Below are 18,461 nucleotides of genomic sequence, written 5' to 3'. Positions count from 1 at the left end.
TACGTGAATAAATTAAACAGCTTTAAAAATATCTTCAACGTACCACCTACATAGAGCAAGAGCGTATTTAACATAATAACAAACAAAGCACTGTCTAGTTATGAAAGATATATTTTTATCTGAAAGCGAGCCACGTCGAGTAATTGGGTCACTAGAGCTCTGTGAGGATAGTTCTACACTATATAGGTACTTGCCAACGGTTTCCTGGTTTGGCTCAAACTTACACCAGCGTTCTTTATTTCCAACCACATAAACTGTAAGAGATTTTAAATGAAGCGATAAATCTCATCGCTTTACAACTACTCGTTCGTATATCACTAAAATCAATGGTGCCCGTAACGCCATATCTTTCTACAGAAACAACATTGTGAACGTAGTCAAGTTTGCCTTCGATCTAATCCTGAATTAAAACACAGTTTTACGTGCCAAAGCAATTTGCTCAAGGATAATGGTTCGGATGTAAGTCGCGGAGCGCAGCACACTCGCTGCCCAACGAAGGCAATTAGTGACACATGCTGTCGACACCCGTCTTCACCCTCAAGTGTCCTCCAACTATTGCGCCCCTTACGCTCCTCCGTCCACTAACACATATATTTTTCATTCCTACCCATTCTATTTCTAAGAAGACGTTAAACTGTCGTCATTTGTTCTATTTATCTTCACGCTAAATCCCTTGTGACCTGAATCTTTACATACATCACAGCTATTGCTTCAGCCACTTCCATAACTCATTTCATGCATGCATGCCAATTTCGGAGACATGACTCCTCCCGCAGATATAACACAGACTATTTGATGTACAATAACATCTAAAACATTTTAAATTAGCTAGATGCCTTTGTGACGAAATTCCCGAATACTCTTTGTCTGAACTTTAGGTAAACATCGAAGGCCGGCTGCTCGGGCATCCTTAAGTTTTATGTCGATTTAATTGGTCGGGCAGCGCGTTCGAATTCTCTGCGTTCCGTATACAGTCCATCAATTAGGTCGTATTGCACGGTAGTTAGCTGCCGTCAGTATTTATATTGTTCATTGATTGAGCAATTCCAGTATCCAGTTCGCATAGCTATTGTGTAACAAATCGTCTCCTCACTTCTCTTTTCATTTTAAATACGTAACGCCCGTACAGGCTTTTTCGTACATACATATCTAAAATGCAGTAATATTTATTCATAAAATTTAACAATATCTTGGCCTTCTCAAAATTCATTTTTTTTATCTTCAATTTGAAATCATTCACATGAACGTATAATTTGTATGAAAAGTTTAAAAAGTATATATATGTATAATGATTTCGACTATGGAGAAAATTATTCAATTAGTTTTCATATTACCTATCATCATGTACCATCACTAGGTTTCGATATAACTAACCCCGTACCTAGTAAGCACAGATCTTTCTGATGAACTAATAGAATTATATGTTTTTGTAAATAATAGTATATAATTGAATATTAATAAGGATTTCATTCTAATAGTCGATAGTAAGTACAAAACTAATGCGTACTACTTATGTACATGGAAGTCGCCGTATGGAGGGAAAGTCCGCATCGACGTAACTGGTCGCTAAGTAATTGGTCTTGTCCCTTGAGTATTTCTTTGCTTTGGCTTGTTTTGTGCTGTTGGCGAAAGCAGTTCCTATTTGCTACCAGCTCATTAGTTCTTATCTTTTTATAATCCGGTCAAAAACTGTCTACGAGTTTTAATCTTTTTACTATGTTACCAGGATTGTTAGATGTGAAAGTTAAGAAATATGTTCGAATGTTTGTTACTGAAGCGTGCTTAAACGGTTGAATGAATTTATAAGTATAGATGGGCCATAACAAAACACAACATATTTTATCCTTATTATCGTGGACAAAGGATGCAGATAGTACTAAAATATTGTGAACACTTTAAAATGTTATTGAAATTATGCACCAAAACACATGTTTTAATGAATAATTTAGTACATACTAATAATATTCATTGTTTTAAGCGAATTCCAAAAGTCTCAATTTATCAGCATTTTATGTCTATATTTTAATAATTCTTTTTCGTAATACCGATTACTCTTGTGTTGCCCATGAAATCTTCATTGAAAACGCTTTTTCGCATTTTCTTTACTAATAAAGATCGAAAAATATTAAAAATAATGATTCCTCTTAGCATTATTTAATATAAAAGTGCATTTGTTACCTCTTAGCGCCTAATCAATAGCTATTAAATTACAACTTTATGGGATGGAAAAGGTTGGAGACTACTTATTATCCTGCTCAGTGAACACATTCCGATCAGGCGGACGAAGTCGCGAGTAAAAGCTAGTTTAAGATATAGATCTCAGTGATGTACATGTGTTGTATACAATGGTACATAAGCGGCAGACAAGTGTGATCTGTAAGCACAGAAAACCTAATAATACTATGTACGAGTATTGTAAGGCTATAAAACCAAGGGCGTTGCGTGTTCGTTGCGGACTGAAAATATAATTATACAGTTATAAAGTAATTGAAGGATGTTTACCCGGTCTATAGACATAATTAACTCAACTACTTTATATTGGGCCCGCATTAAATAACAATGATATTGTATTATTGTGTACTTATATGTATTGTGTACTGGCATACATACAATATTTTTGTATCAAAGAGTAGGATTAGTTAATAATTATAGCTATAAAGTTCTGTTTAATAAATTAAAATTTTGTTTCTTAAAAAACAGGCTTGAATTAAGATAAAATTAGGATAGAATTATGAGACGAAATTGATCTCTATCGACTGCCAAAAGAACCATTGATAACTAATGATAAATTGTATTGGCAAAGGTATAATTTATATACACAAACACAAAAAAATACAGACCAATTGAAAACCTATATAAACACTTTAGTATTTTGGTCGTGCGTTATCCAAGATGGATTTTTAGTATCAATTTAAATTACCGACACTGTCTCCAAGAGTACGATCACTGTTAAAAAGTACTATGTTAGTCTAAGAGACTGCGATGAGCTCGTTATTGTAATATTCCGATTCGCTTAACTGCTTAAATGTGACCAAGTCTACATTCAACGCAATGGTAACAGTAATAAAATGACTTGATTCTAACTTGAGCACTTACATGTTGCTTTATAATTGTTATGCAATTAAAAAAAAAAAAGGGGAAAATTATTATAAATGCGAAAGTTTGTGGAAGTTTGTTACTCTTTGACGCAAAAACTTGTATATAATTAAATGAAATTTTGGTACACAGACAGATCATATTCTATTTACTAATAACTTAATACTAATTACATTTTATATAATGATTCATGCGAGCAAAATCTCGGGTTATATTTTGTATGTAATAAACCAAAGATGGATACAGGCTACTGATTGCGGACAATCAAAATTGGCCGTACCTATGTTGAATCAACGACTATCAAAACGTTTATTACATCTAGACAGAAAAAACCTCAAAACAATGATAGGGACAATAACGGGTCATTGTCCATTAAACAAACATCTATACACAATAGGAGCCACAGACAACCCTCTATGTCGAGGCTGTTTCAACGCCGAAGAAACGGCAGCTCACGTAATCCTGGAATGTGAGGCTGTGGCCCATCAACGTTTAGAAATCCTCGGAACGGTGAGGTCGCTCCGTGAGGCCTGTGAAGAACCCAGGAAGCTTCTGCGCTTCTGGACGGAGCTAGGTTGGCTGCACTAGCCACGACTCATACGCACAATGGCCCAAATGAGAGGCTAAGTGCGGAAAATGGAGTCCCTTTCACATTCACATTCACATACATAGAAAACATCTAGACCAATACAAGTCCAGTTTACGCCACTCACTTTACATTTATCACAACCTTTAATGAAACATCTCTTCTTATAACTCCAACTGGGACACCTGATGCTCGCTAAGTACTCGTACTTTACATTATTTCTGTTTAAATTATTAGTCACTATTAATGAACGAATCTTATTGTATTCTTGCTACCAACCCGTGACACATCATCTAAAAAAATCTGGTGAAAATAAGCAAAGTGATGTTGTCGAACTTGCTCGCCATTGAATCCGGGGCTTAAGCGTATTACAACAAGCGATTCGAACAACAAGAAGAGCCGAACTTCCGTTCAGTGCAAAGTTTTGAGTCCCAAGGGACAGCCGACTAATCCTTAATCCCTCGGGGCGTTCTACGGTACGCGGCCTCAATTCAGAATATTACATACAGGCCACCACTGTTTCAGTAGATACACGTAAAAGGACCATCTGTAATTTACTCCTTACCAGTATGCCAGAGCACTGAACAATTAGAATATTTTTATTTACTTAGTTATATCGTATTAAATGCATTTAAATTACACTTAATTTGACATTGTGTGAATTTTTAAAGTGTCATTGTAAAGGGTCTGAAGCCCACGCTTTATTACTTTTCTATCAAAGTAGTACTAAAACTAGTAGTCTATATCCTTTCACCATCGACGGGGAATCCATCCTCACACCTTAGGACCTGAATGGTTACACTCAGTGAGGTTTCAGATTTCTTTCCGCAAACACTCAGGTTGTGGAATGCTCTATCTACCGAGGCTTTCCCTAGAGACATATAATAATAATAATAATAAAAATACTCTAAAGTTACCACCCAATATTTACCATCAATTACAAATACTCTAAAGTTACCACCCAATATTTACCATCAATTACAAATACTCTAAAGTTACCACCCAATATTTACCATCAATTACAGAAAGCCGTAATCCTAAATACATGCCGAATTGTCAGGAAGTTTCTGCAAATTGGACTAGACGTTCCTGGTACATCTACAGGTTAACATAATATTACAAACAGATTACCAGACAAATTACATTTATACAAAAAACATAGCACACAGTTATGCACTTGGCTTAGGCCCGTGTACACCTGTAAAACCGGTTTTAAGCCGAGATATCGTAAATTTAAATTAAAAATAATAATAATATTTATTTAATTAGACTACAAGGCCCATTTTGTTAGTTACAAATTGACTTAACCTATGTTAGTTTGGGGGGAAAGGGATTGTTAGTAATGGAGACTAAAAATCCCATTGCTAGCAATATACCCAACCAGGTCGACCTCCTCGCGGTTCCCCCTGGAAACTATCATGGTTAATTCCTGATGAGTTCATCATGATGGGCTAACTGGCCTGTTTTCATTCTCATCTATCACCCTTCACTGGTGCTCCGCCAGCGTATTCCGTTAGCGCAGGCGGGGCTACCATACCATTTTCATCCACCAAAAAAAAAAAAAAAAAACCTATGTTAGTAAATGAGCGGTCATAACGCTCTTACATTGATAACCTGTCCCACCCAATATTTTAGGATCGGACAGTCCATTTTATCAGTAATTGTCTTCAGGACACTTTAGCATGATATAGCATGGGGTTCTTCAAAAAGGGCGTATTAAGGTTTCTTAAGGATCGGTAACGCGCGCGTGACATCCCTGTTGCATACGTCCATAGGCTATGGTAACTCTGTTTACCATTAGACGCGCTGTATGCTTGTTTGCCACCATATTAGATTGAAAAAGTCTAAGCTTTGAAATCGATTGAATTATTGTAACTGACTTCAAAAACGGAACGCATCTCAATTCGTTTGTATTTTTTTTTTATATATATTAGCGACCTCTTTATGAAATGCGAACACATTTTGATGATTATTTTAATATTATTTTTCCCAGTGTCAATTTCATATTTTTTTTTATATTATTACAACTCTGTTTTATATGTATGATGATGAAAGCGGGAGTAAATACCCTTTTAGAAAGTCCACGCACCGTGAATACGCTAATTACCAGACTAGGGGCGAAGGTAATTACAAAATCAAATAACTTGTTCCAAAATTAAAATAAACCTGTCATATTTGCTTTCAAATTGAAGATTTTGAGTATTTAAATATGTTCTTAATTATAATAAAATTGTTTTGTTGAAGAACTAACTAAGAACGTGCCAGATTTTCGCTAATTGCTCATTAAGTCAAAATCTGACATGTTCTTAGTTATTTATTTACAGAAGTTATTAAAGTAAGTGTTTGCAATAGGCTGGCAGTAATATCGATCAATATTTGTGTTATTATTTTTTATTGATTTCGATACTAGTCGAGCATTCTCGAATTTAAAATCTGAGTAAAACCAATATAACTAATTACAGTAATTACACACAATTAAAATAATGTTATTTGGTACAGAAGATTATAAATATGTAAATAACAGTTAATGAGTCCTGAATCGAAGCATTTGGCGTTCCATTGTTTCTGCCTACCCTAATGGGAGACAGGCGTGACAGATATGTATGTATGTATGAGTCCTGAATATATCACACAGCACTAGTCTCAAACTAAACAAAGCTTATTATGGGTACCTACTACACATATGATAGGCATTTTCAATTTTTTTTAAATGCATATACAGTCAATATATAAGAAATACGCACACCAAAAGAACTCATGAATTTAATTAGGTATGGAATTCACAATCAGTAGGCGGTGAGTTGATTACTTTTTAAGGGATGTTAATGGAATGGTAACTCCTGCGCCATCGTAGTTATATATGTTGACGGGGCACCATTGAGAGATGATAGGTGAGGATGAAAGCAGGTCGTCCATCGTGATTTCATACAAACTGACTTGATGATTTTCACGGGGGATTCGCATGGAGGTCTACCAGATAGGGTATCTGTCCCATTCGTGTTTCAACCGTGAAGCAGCTGTGTTTGCATGGCTATGTTTCGGTTTGAAGGGTGGGATATGGCATGAATTTACTGGGTACAGAGGAATAACACCTGAGCCCTCAGGAATGGCAACGCATGGGGGGTATCATGGGCGAAACAGTATACTCTGTTATGTCCACGGTACTGCTCATGTTTATAGGCGACAGTTACCACTTTCCATCAGGTGGACCGTCAGCTTCTTTGCCATTCTGAGTTGTATAAAAAAATGCTAGCGATAAGAATAATAAATCCTCATTATTAACAATCCTTTTCCTCTCGAGGTGGTGTGTTGTATGACTACACTACTGAGCTAATCCAAAAATAATAACAATTATAGAATTATAATTGCACTGTCTACTGTTATGGCAATGATCTCAAAAGTAAGAACATTAAAAAAATATATGTGAACCATTTTGTAACCTATAAATTAACCTGCGTCGAATGCCATACTGCAGTCTTTTCTCACTTGAGTGCGTTATTAAGTGGCCGACAAAGTTCCTTTGATGTGTTACCTACTTGTTAATATTCAGTTCCCAGTGACGTAAATGTTTCTCTCCTATATATGTAATATGCATGTGTATAGCAGTAAATAAAACAATAAAGAAGGTAGAGGGATAGATGAAAATGGGACAGTAAGCAGTAAGTTTATGTTGTTCTGAATGTATGAATAGAATCACTTCCAAAACTTCATTTTCGAGTGTATCGAAACATTTGTAATTTTTCAATATGATCTCGAGAGTCATAACTTTTTCGTCTTTCCGCCTGCCAGTGATATTTTTCAGAAGAGTGCTTTAAAATAGGGGCAAAAAATGGCACACCCATATCTAGTGCAATATCGTTGACTGCTTGCCATAAAAATTTTTCATATAATACTCATATTTTTAGACGCTTTCTGCTGGTTTTTTTTTTCTTTTATATTTCTAGAGATGTATGTTTTTATTCAAATTAAAAAAAGTAGAATTCTTCAACACGTAGGAAAATATTTTGATGAAAGAGTTTTACATAATATATATTTAAAGTTAAAAACAGTGGTAGCATTATATTTTCGTTTATTCATTTCAGCCACTTCGTAACAATACACAATATACCTAATATTAGGTAAATTGTTTGACAATGTAGATGGTAAAATCAAGTAATCTTCATTATTTTGAAATTTATTAAGATGTAATAGATATAAGACTAAAGTTTTGGTTTTCTAAGGTAATTCTGTAATTATTGGGGTCAGACTTGTGAAATGGAAATAGGCTATTCAAAAACTTCTTTATTTCAAATAAAAAAATACGCAGTAACAAAGTTTTCCACATGGCATTTATTTTATTTTTGACTAACTTACTTTATTCACTCCTAACGTCACCCGCCTTTTTCCTCAATCCTTTCCTCCATACTATAGGTAGCGGATAGTACCAACAAATGCATTCTCAAGGACGGTTGACGTCAAGCTGGCGGCCGGTCGTAAAACCAAAAGCCAAAACCTTGTGTAACGTGAATAAAATCATATTATGCTGACCCCATATAATCGAGATAAGGGCAGGAACATGATGATGATGACTTTTGTCTGATGGACACGCTTTGCAGATTATTCATTTCCTCTTTCAGTGTCTTTATATACAGTAATATGTGTAGGATTGTAGGGTCAATAAAAGGTCGCTAGCAGTATTACACACTTGCAAGTTTGCAGACGACCCAAACACACGTTTTCCATTCTCTTTGTTACATAATTTAAAGGTTTAAAATTCTCTCATTGTCGTTCACTTAAAATAAATAGAGCCTAAGTATGACAGCTGTTGGGGATCAGTTGTAGAAAAAAATATACTGTTCCGATCCCGATTAATACTACAAAAGTAATCTAATAAAGATAATTCTTTATTTCAGGATTGAAAATTATATGCAAAATAAAATATTACGCCGTCAGTAATATTTCACTTTACATATTACTTTTTAATTAGCCACGATGGTTTAGGTAGGTCGACATTTCTTATGGTTTAAATGATTTAAACAATGCCCGTGGGTGTATATCTTACCAATTTACTGTTAATTTTTTCCATACCAAATATGTAGGTCGTATGAATACGTCTTGTATCCCACAACTTTGTTTGCATTTCAGGATATGATCTATCTGTATACCAAATTTAATTAAAATCTGTTCAGTTTTTTAAGCGTGTTTGAATTAAACAGTTTTACCAACTTTCAGATTTATAAGTCGGATTTGAAATAAGAAATAACTTTCTATATAATTTCGGCCAGTAATTAGACTGTGACGTTCCAAGGTTTCGCAAATGTTAACGGGCTACTCACTTTTACTAACTTGTGATATGTCCTACCTGTCGTAACAATCTGAAACATCGTTAACTGACAAGTTATAATGCGATCGTAAGACTTCCGTGGACATACTTGGCCGTCCGCTAACTTGGATAACGTACGGTGACATGTGACCATTAAGAGGGCTCTCACCGTAATGCGAGGACGTCGGAAATACCACTCATATTTTCGCAGAATTCGACGATGATTTAACTTTGACATAACCGTAAATAAAAAATACCAACTTTTATCAAGTTTATTCATCACCAGTAGTAATATTATAAATAAGATAGTTTAAGAAGTAGATTTAGCTTCGTAAAACAAAAACTGATTTAAATAGTGATAAAAACATTGATAACTCATAATTTTTATTTTAAAATAAGTAAATCGATGTACAACGAAATATTTCAAAAACACGTTATATTTATAAGAACGCATAATCGTGTTGAAATTTAGCCTTAAGGAGTACATATCGGGTGCTATAGGGAAACACGATTAAAGAAAATTCACAGCTGATTAAATTTCATATAATTTTGTAAATGTTATACTATTTACTTTTTTAATATCCATGTACTTATACTTATGTACTTATGTCTAGTTGTTTACCTCAAATGAATAAAAAATAAATAAACAGTGAATATTTTTAAATGTTTGTGGCATGTACAAACATCTGTAAAACTAATATACGCAATTTAGGAATCCTGGATTTAAAAAGGACTGTATAACAAGGAAGCTTAGCTTTCCTTTGTGATTACATCCAGAGAGGCAGGGGGCGCTCCTGTCCCACTGACCTAGTGACACGGTGCCCAAAGCAAAAAGCTCTATTCCGTACTGTACAACTGACACAGCGGATAAACGTGAATGTGTAAATACACCGCCCGTTTCGTACTCCATATAGCCAATGAATGATTGATGCGCCTGCTTTATGTTATTGTTCGTGTCAATTTCCTGTGTTAAAAATGAATGTACATTAGTGACGTGCCAAATCGTCCTTTTTTTGGTATTCAAATATTTTGGTATTCGTTTAAAAATGAATCGAATCTTGATTCAAGCATGACGACTTAAGCTCAACTCAAGTACTTGTATAAGTATTTAAGTACTTCATCATTTTTTAAGTTTTAAAGATAATTTTAAAGATTCAAGTCTTTTTTTAAATGGTTTCTGACGATTACTTTTAATGAATAATAAATTTGCACTTACAAATTTACTAATTTTATAATAAAGTTTATTCCTAATTAGTTTTAACAGAAATAAAAACTTAATTATTATTTGAGTACCGCGAGTACTAGAATCCAATATTTGTGTAGCGAGTAGGTATTCGAGTCAGCGTGACTCGGCACATCACTAATGTCCAATGTCAATTAACCTGCAATATTCATCTGTGCATATACTTTTGAAACTCTTCATAAGAGTGTAATACTGATTTAAAATACATGTAATCCACTTTGTCTGGTCCTTTGCTTGAGGGGAACTTGTTACAACTCTTGATATTTGACCTTGAGGTATCAAAATGATCAGCGGAGGTACTCTTAAAATAAATTCCAATAAATTGATATTAAAATTGAAACGTTTCGCACTCTCGAATTGCAATACTACATAATGATTCTATATTGTTCTGATATATGCTTATTAATATCACTTATCAATGCAAACTATTGTAAACCGATCCCAATTATAACTTAATTCCTAACCGTTGTTTCATGAGTGCAGTATAAGATTGTCCTTGGCAATAGATTGGATTGATATTGGATTCAAGAGTAGACCTGCTGGTCCTTTTATGTTGTTGATATTTCTATTTCTTTAATCACATATAATATACTCGTACTCGATAAAATATGAACAGAGTGTAAAAGCCTGCTCAGGCGATGGACAATCAATAGTGTTTATTTGCGTTATCACGTCATATTGAATTGCATGCTACATCGCACACGTATCCGTGGACGAGCGCGGTTGACACAAAAGGGAATCCGCGCACAAATATCTCTTATACACGCGCCTTTATATTTTTATTATTATACTTGTATTTCTTAATGATAAAAAAATTATATTCACAAATTAAAGAGCGACCTTTCGTTAATGTTTATAAGAAGACATTCCAAGAAAAATCAGTAAAGTTCAAAATTGGAATTATTTGAAAAATAAATGTGCTTCCTTATAATTATATTTTCTTTTTATTTATTATTTTTCTGCGGTACAGACGGGAGACATACATTCAACGTTTTATGTATACTTGTTTACTTAACAAACTAAAGCAATCGATTTTATATGTTACTTTTAAATAAATATACCATGTTTAACTGTGCGTTACATCGGGATTGTATACGGGTGCATCTATTTTATACGAGTAAATTGCGTTGTATCAAATAGCCTACGAATGGCCAGTTTTTGTTGTATGTTTATTCAATCACTATTCTGTATAGACACTTGCAGACTTAATGAAGCTCTGCCAATACTATTTGAGCCGCATATATCTTTTTTTACTCCTATGCATCGTAATCCTAACAGTGCTGTGTCGTTTCCCGTAATGCTTTTTCTCGAAACGAAAGCCTAACGAGAATAAATGGGCTATTTATTCGGCCGAGGTTGGGATACGTGCCCAGCTCGCTCGCCACGTAACTACTTCCATATCAACGGCTAGTGGATACCTTATTTATGATTTACAATATACTTACTTAATAATATTTTAGTTTTCCAAAAAGAGAAGGTTTTCAATTCCTACAGAAAGTAGGATTTACAATAACTGCTGGAATTTTTGAAAGGACTTATATAATATCAATATCAATAACTTGTATTACTAATGATCAAAAGTTTAGTCTTCATCTAAATTTCTATTTGGAATTTCTACTTACATGAAATGTGTTGAAAAATGTTTAGAAGATTAACAAAAACATTGCATTGCAGATCATTAAAGTTTTATATAATAATGCTTATAGATATGCTATTATCGAAAGGGCTTGGTGCCGTTCTTCCGGTTTGCTATTAGATGTGTAGTAGTACGTATATTATCATTACGTTTGAGATACTTGTTTTTTGTTTTACCTTTGTATTTGATTACTAATTAAATAAAAATTGAAATGCGAATAGGGATTTTCAAATACGATAATTAGTAATTCACGAATAAATAATTTTTAGAAGCTGTAATACGTTGAGAAGCTTCAAAACAACAACCATAAAAACGCAATAAAAGTTTGTAGCAGCGACACGTGTTGCACACTTGCATCCCATATTGTTCCCTATCTCAGTCTCGTCGTTCACTTTTTCATTTCTATTTCTGTACAATTCCTAACAACCTTTCCCTTTTAGGATAGCGAAAGAAAAGGCAAACTGTTACAAAATTTCGCTGCCGCCGTGAATTCGACTTTCACAAAGTTGTCCATTGTCCTCAACTTAAATGTCATCCAGAGCCCTCGAAAAGTTTATAATTAACGTTACGGAAAAATTCGTACTAAGAAAATCGAATGCCTCTCAGGAGTCGTTTAATCAAACTCGGGACTTGAGCAAGTAAATGGAGAGGTGCGGCCGACCGTTGGTCCTCTGACGACCGTGCGGTGAGGTGCGGGGGCTGGCGGCTCTCAGCGACAACTTTACAACTTCATTATACAATCAGATTTATACCGAGATATACGAGTATCAGAGCTCTAGAATAATAATGTAACATGAACTATGTCTATTATATTTGATTTTGTAATAAGTATATCATTATTGTGTTAGTGCATACACAAAAGTTCCTCATCGTATATTACTTATCTTGATATATTTAATAAATCTTTTATTATTTTTTTCTATCACCTATTGTACCACAAATGAATTACTATTCTGAAAACTCGGTATACATTCTCATGGAATAAAATGAATAGTCTCAAAACTAGTTCACAATGCATAACAAAATTATAATTAGAATATCCTTGATTTTTAAAAAGATTTCATTTAGCATAAAACATTTAGTATTTTAGGTTTAAAATTTCAACTTTTTTATCTTAATTTAAGGCTATATGTATCTGCCAACAGAAATTCAGACAGCCGCGGTTGTATTAAGATTTAGTAGCCTTCCAATTGGCCTACTTGAATAAAAAATGTAATCGCTGCTCATTCCCAAGTCTTATTTATTATCCTTCGAAATTGAATTGCATTTTCACCAACAAACGGAAGTAACATTTTCTGAATTCTTACTATGCGACGATTCCTTTGTCCTATTTCATCTGCAGCACTTTTCATTTTTATTATTCAGTCATAGTAAAAAGCTTTTATGTCCCCTTTAAAGCTGTTTATAGTCGTAATGCTCTCTCTCTATTATTTTGTTTTATTATTTGCAGCTTCTCGACTCACCAACACTCGACTCAGCGAGTATATCGAGCACTACGAACCGTTAGATTACGATGCAGACGCAATCCACGAACAACATCTCCGTAGACGTCGTTCTACGGATACGCAGCCAGACCTGCGACTACACTTTCGGGCGCATGGTAGAAGATTCAATCTACGCCTCCGCCGGGATCTCTCAGCTTTTAGCGATGACTTTAAGGTAAATTATAAGTTTGTTAGATACCCATAACTGGGCGATAATACATTCCGCACGATAATATTAAAAATATTGGTAATACATATGACTCAGTGCCCTCTGAACGTTTTCTTATGTCGAAATATAAGGTCACACTTGTACGAGTATTCAGCACTGTTGAAATGATAAAGTCCATTAGATACACATCATTAATACGTAGTATTTAAGTAACAAATTATTTTGTGTTATTTGAGACTTTTATAAAGTAATTGAAAAGCTTTGAAGCTTTTACTTCACTTCATCGATATGTAAATTAAAAGTGAATTTGACCAGTTTCTAAAATTCGATTCAGCTGAATATTTTAGTATATATAGCGGATCCTAATGCAATATGTTATGACATTTATATTGTATGTAATGATGGAAACGGAAGTAATTATAGGCACATTTTAGTTTTTATTCTATTTGTTTCTCTCGATGACAGAGTTTGAGTGATCCTAATGGAGTTTGTTTTTAAAGTGTTTCTAAGTAACGTTTGTTTACAGGTGGAAGGTTCGCAAGGTCAGCTTCACGACGTCGACACGTCACACATATATCACGGCGAATTGGCTGGTAAGTGGCGAGTTTAAACAAAAATTAACCTTTTACTCTCTAAAATAATATGATCAGCCGTTAGGCAGTTATTTCAATAAGTAAACACGACAGAAATATAACTTAAAACGAGAAGCTTAAATGGTTCAATGTGGAATACCCGCCAACAAGATGGCCTCAAAGTTTGAAGGTGGCGTGTGGCGAATTGGCAATAGCGAGACGAGCGCGACTCTCATTGTACAGCTAGCCCGCCACCGCCGACATTATCTACACCAAGATAGAGCGCTATTGTTTGTCCTCTACCCGCGGGACAATTTAATAAATCCCAGCTCTGACTATGTCAACCGCGACTGTCTCTATAATCAAAGCAGGCTAAACGTGAACTTCCATCTTAAAATGGAGTTAGACCAGGCAAGCTAATTATCGCTCTTACCCTGATTCTTAAAGTTTTGTTAGTGTTAACGCTCTAAGACTACTTCAAGAGCATTCTAACATGAATATTCCTTATAATTTACAAATACCTAATTCTTTACATTATTTTATTCTTGATTACATTTTATGCTCTTTCATTTCGCCTTTAGTCGACATTGCACAGATTCCTCGGTGAGAATTCTACAAATAATAATTTCTTAAGAGCACTAAAACATTTCTTTTTACAATTACTAGAGGCCATGTCAAAATCCTAGCTAATTGAGAGCTTTCGGCGACCACTTGACTTTTAATGTGGGGTGCAAGCCGGAGTGGTCGACGCTCGCTCGGTAGGCTTACGTAAAGAAAGATGCTATGTAAATAATCTCTTTTAAAAATTCCAACGCCATTCGTCATACCCGAAGTATGCAAATTATGTACGCTGAATAAAACGTTATCGTCTTTGTTTGTATAAATAAATTAAATCACTATTGCAATAGGCCACGATGTTTTAACTTTGTGTGAAGTTGGCTACTCTATTTGTTCTACTTGAAGTTCTTGGTTACTCTAGACTGCGATAACAAAAGCAACGAAGTTTCTGAATTATCTTGGTCTGGTTTGCACACAATAGACTTATTGTTTGGACATACTACACTAGTTTGGCTTATAAATGTCTATATAATGTCAGCTACATTGACCTATTCCTTATATAGTATATAATCTTATGAATACAATTTAATCGTTCACAAACCGGTCAAATTCAGTAAAATATAGGGTTCGGTAAACAGGAACGCGTGTGTTTGTATACTGAACATTGTGCGATTGTTATGATCGCAAAACTTTTGGAGCACTGTAAATGGATAAAGTTGTGGTGAGGGCGCTGCCGCATCGATCGCAGTTCGTCGCCCTACTTACTGCGATGGATGCACTTAGCTCGAGCTGTAGCAGTCGTTTAGCATGCACCTCGTGCAGCCCCTCATTCATATCTCTAATTGTAACGTTTCAGATTTACTTATATCAATGTTTATCACCGTATTAAATTTTGCTCCTTATTACTAATGTTATTATAATTGTAACCACTAATAACTGCAGTTATTAAATCCATTAACAGTAATTTATTTGAAGTATGGAATTAATTAGAATTTTATATATATTCACGATTCTGCAGTACATCGAGGATGTTCGCAAAGAATCGTGTAGATTATGTTTATGCTACGATGCGGAAAAGGCATCCCTGTGCAGAATATCTACCAGCGCCAACAGCATCCTAAGTATGATAGTTAAATACTGCTGTGCAATGGCATTTGCCAATAGAATTGTAATGTGATTGTTTATGTTAATTATATTTTTGTCATAAATGTTTGCCCTCTACTTCATACGCCTGGATTTCAGAAGTAGGAAAAACAATGAAATAAACCACTTCTAGATAGCTTAGTAAGACAAAATATGAATCAAATTTTAAGTTAGATCTTCAGAGACACTACTGTTAAGCGTATTCAATTTGGTGCAATAATTTTTGTGTGATGCCGAAACATATATATAGAAAGATGAAATTTCTAAAAATTATTGTATTGGATTCTATAGCTTAAAATAAAATAATTTCATTTTCTATATCAACTTTTCTTAAATGTCTCCCATAAACAGATCTCGTCACAATTTTATTACATTGGTAAGATATTCCAGTTTGTTAAAAGAAAAGGAACTAAATATAGGTAGATACAGTGGTTTGAAACACACCCCAGCAACTGTGAATACGGGCCTTTATTACAGTAAATAAAATTACTCGATAATAAAATAAAGTTGATGTAATAGCAAACTCTTGACTTCAGAAAATATACGCGTATTTTTCTGCTACTGCTCTTAAATTTTACTGGAAACATTTTTCGGAGCCCTGTGGTTTGTGCGGAAAACATTTCACGTCTCTTTTCTATTTATTCGCAAGCCGCCGTTATATATGTATAAAATACTTTTCCGAGGTATATTTTTGTTACTATATCCATAATATAAGGATAAATTTATAATTGATTCTGTGTGCGTTTTACATTCACCTCTTGCTGTATTTTTAAGTGATATCCTAAGTAAGAAAATTCATCTGTGTTTTTTTACAAAAACATCACGTATCCACATAGTCAATTCTGAACTGATTTTGATAATTCTTTTTGGAATCGTTGTAGTTAATTCTTGCGTTAATCAGATATTAATTTATGATTATTGAAGCATTTCTTTGCGGAATAAAAACTGCTTGCTGCAAAGCAATCAATACTCATAGACACGAGTCTATATTATAAATAATATATTTTGGTTGATCAATTAAATGATATAAATTGATTATGTGCAAACTCACTTTTACATTTATAATATTAGTAAAGCTTTTCAATCTAATGTATCTACGAAATATTCAGCGATCATCGATATTTTTGATTGTGAGTTGTTTGTTGTGTGTACTCATTGTAACTATGTCCATTAATGGGTAGGTATATTAAATATGCATTTATGAGCATTTTATATTCATCTTTTACTATATTATGTTTTGTCTAATTTAAACTATGTCACCACTTGATTTAAGAACTTATATTGTTGCCTTGGACGTACAAACCTCTATTTGTTTTAAGATTTCTCAGAAACGTTGTAATTCACAAGTATCTACTCAAATCAATAGGCACTGTTATATTTCCAATATTGTTAATATATAGGCAATTTAATATAGGTAACATTTAATTTAATACGGGAAAATTTTCTGTTCACTCATTCATATTATTGAAAAATATTTATTAATACGAATATGGGAAGTACGTACATACTTACTGATATTTCTCCTTTTCGTCATCTTAATATTAATCGAATGAACTGCATCGGAAGAGAGTAGAAGACAGTTGATGCTTGATGTTGTTGTTGCTTGTGGCAACCTTGAAACGGATTTCGGAGTAGAGGAAACGTAATTTAATGTCTTTTGACCCCTCAAAGACGCAGGTCTAGGCATTTACTGCAAAGGAGGTTCCTTTTTTTTTGTGGCATCCAAATTCTTAGATACTTCTAAGGCATCTAAAAACAACGACGTTCAATTCAGGGGTCATTTGGAGCAGAAAGCGAAACTAGCTTTTAAGAAACTCACTCAGCGTTCACCCTCATTTCTTAGGTGCACGGCATACTACTACTGTACGTTCATCCCATTCATTTCTACCACATACATCTAAGTTGAGGAATGAGCTCCTGTCTTCAATTTTCCCTTTACAACATAATATGGAGAATTTAAAAAAACGTGCTTACAAATATTTAAAAGGCTTGCAACGCAAAGTAACTCGTCTCAAGTTGCAAGTGTTCATGGGCGACGGCAGCCGCTTTCCATCAGGTGATAGTCGTTTGCCTCCCTAACAATAATAAAAAAATCATCACGGTTCCGCTTTTAAATACATACAAGTATTGTAGTTTACATTATCAAATGTTCCTTTACTCCCATATTGTTATCTTTATCACTCCCTACAGTATTCTGACATATTATATTGTTACTAAGTAGCTTCACTTACCGAGAATGGATTTTACATCTGTCTACGTGCTTTATACATGTAACAGAGGATTATTTAACCTAATTGTCCACTTCTGATTATAGGCCATACCATTACCATTTATACCATTGACTAGTATACATGAGACGATTCTCAGCTACCTACATCCATCAATCCATCAATGGATATAGGATCCATTAATCTGGTCGCTTTACTTTGCATTTGCGGGTACGGCCCCATTACACGAGAAACTTTCTTCAACAATTGTCACTTCTGTTTGCTGATTTTTCAAACTATGTTGTTACTTTGATTTCGAATTAATTTATTCTTTAAAAAATATGGTCACATTACAAAAAAATGTTTGGTTCAAAAGATACCTTTTAATACTATATAGTATTCTCTCCCACTCAAAGTTTAACACTCAATATAGCTTATCTCCATAGTTTGGTATGCAAGTAAATC

At 34.2% G+C, this 18,461-nt stretch overlaps 1 protein-coding gene across 1 annotated transcript in view; it reads left to right on the top strand.

Moving 5' to 3' along the window:
* The window catches only part of LOC113515680 (disintegrin and metalloproteinase domain-containing protein 10), an 83,571-nt gene that overhangs the window by 23,784 nt on the left and 41,326 nt on the right, over nt 1-18,461 (top strand). The window contains exons 2-3 of the mRNA XM_026899945.3: nt 13,314-13,522; nt 14,043-14,109. Coding sequence (XP_026755746.1) covers nt 13,314-13,522; nt 14,043-14,109 — 276 coding nt within the window. The remainder of the gene's footprint in view (nt 1-13,313; nt 13,523-14,042; nt 14,110-18,461) is intronic.

Source organism: Galleria mellonella, unplaced genomic scaffold (assembly GCF_026898425.1).
Source record: "Galleria mellonella isolate WM207_F2 unplaced genomic scaffold, CSIRO_AGI_GalMel_v1 utg173, whole genome shotgun sequence".
Lineage (NCBI taxonomy): Eukaryota > Metazoa > Arthropoda > Insecta > Lepidoptera > Pyralidae > Galleria > Galleria mellonella.
Note: the sequence above shows the minus strand (reverse complement) of the source record. Positions and strands in the feature narration are given on the sequence as shown.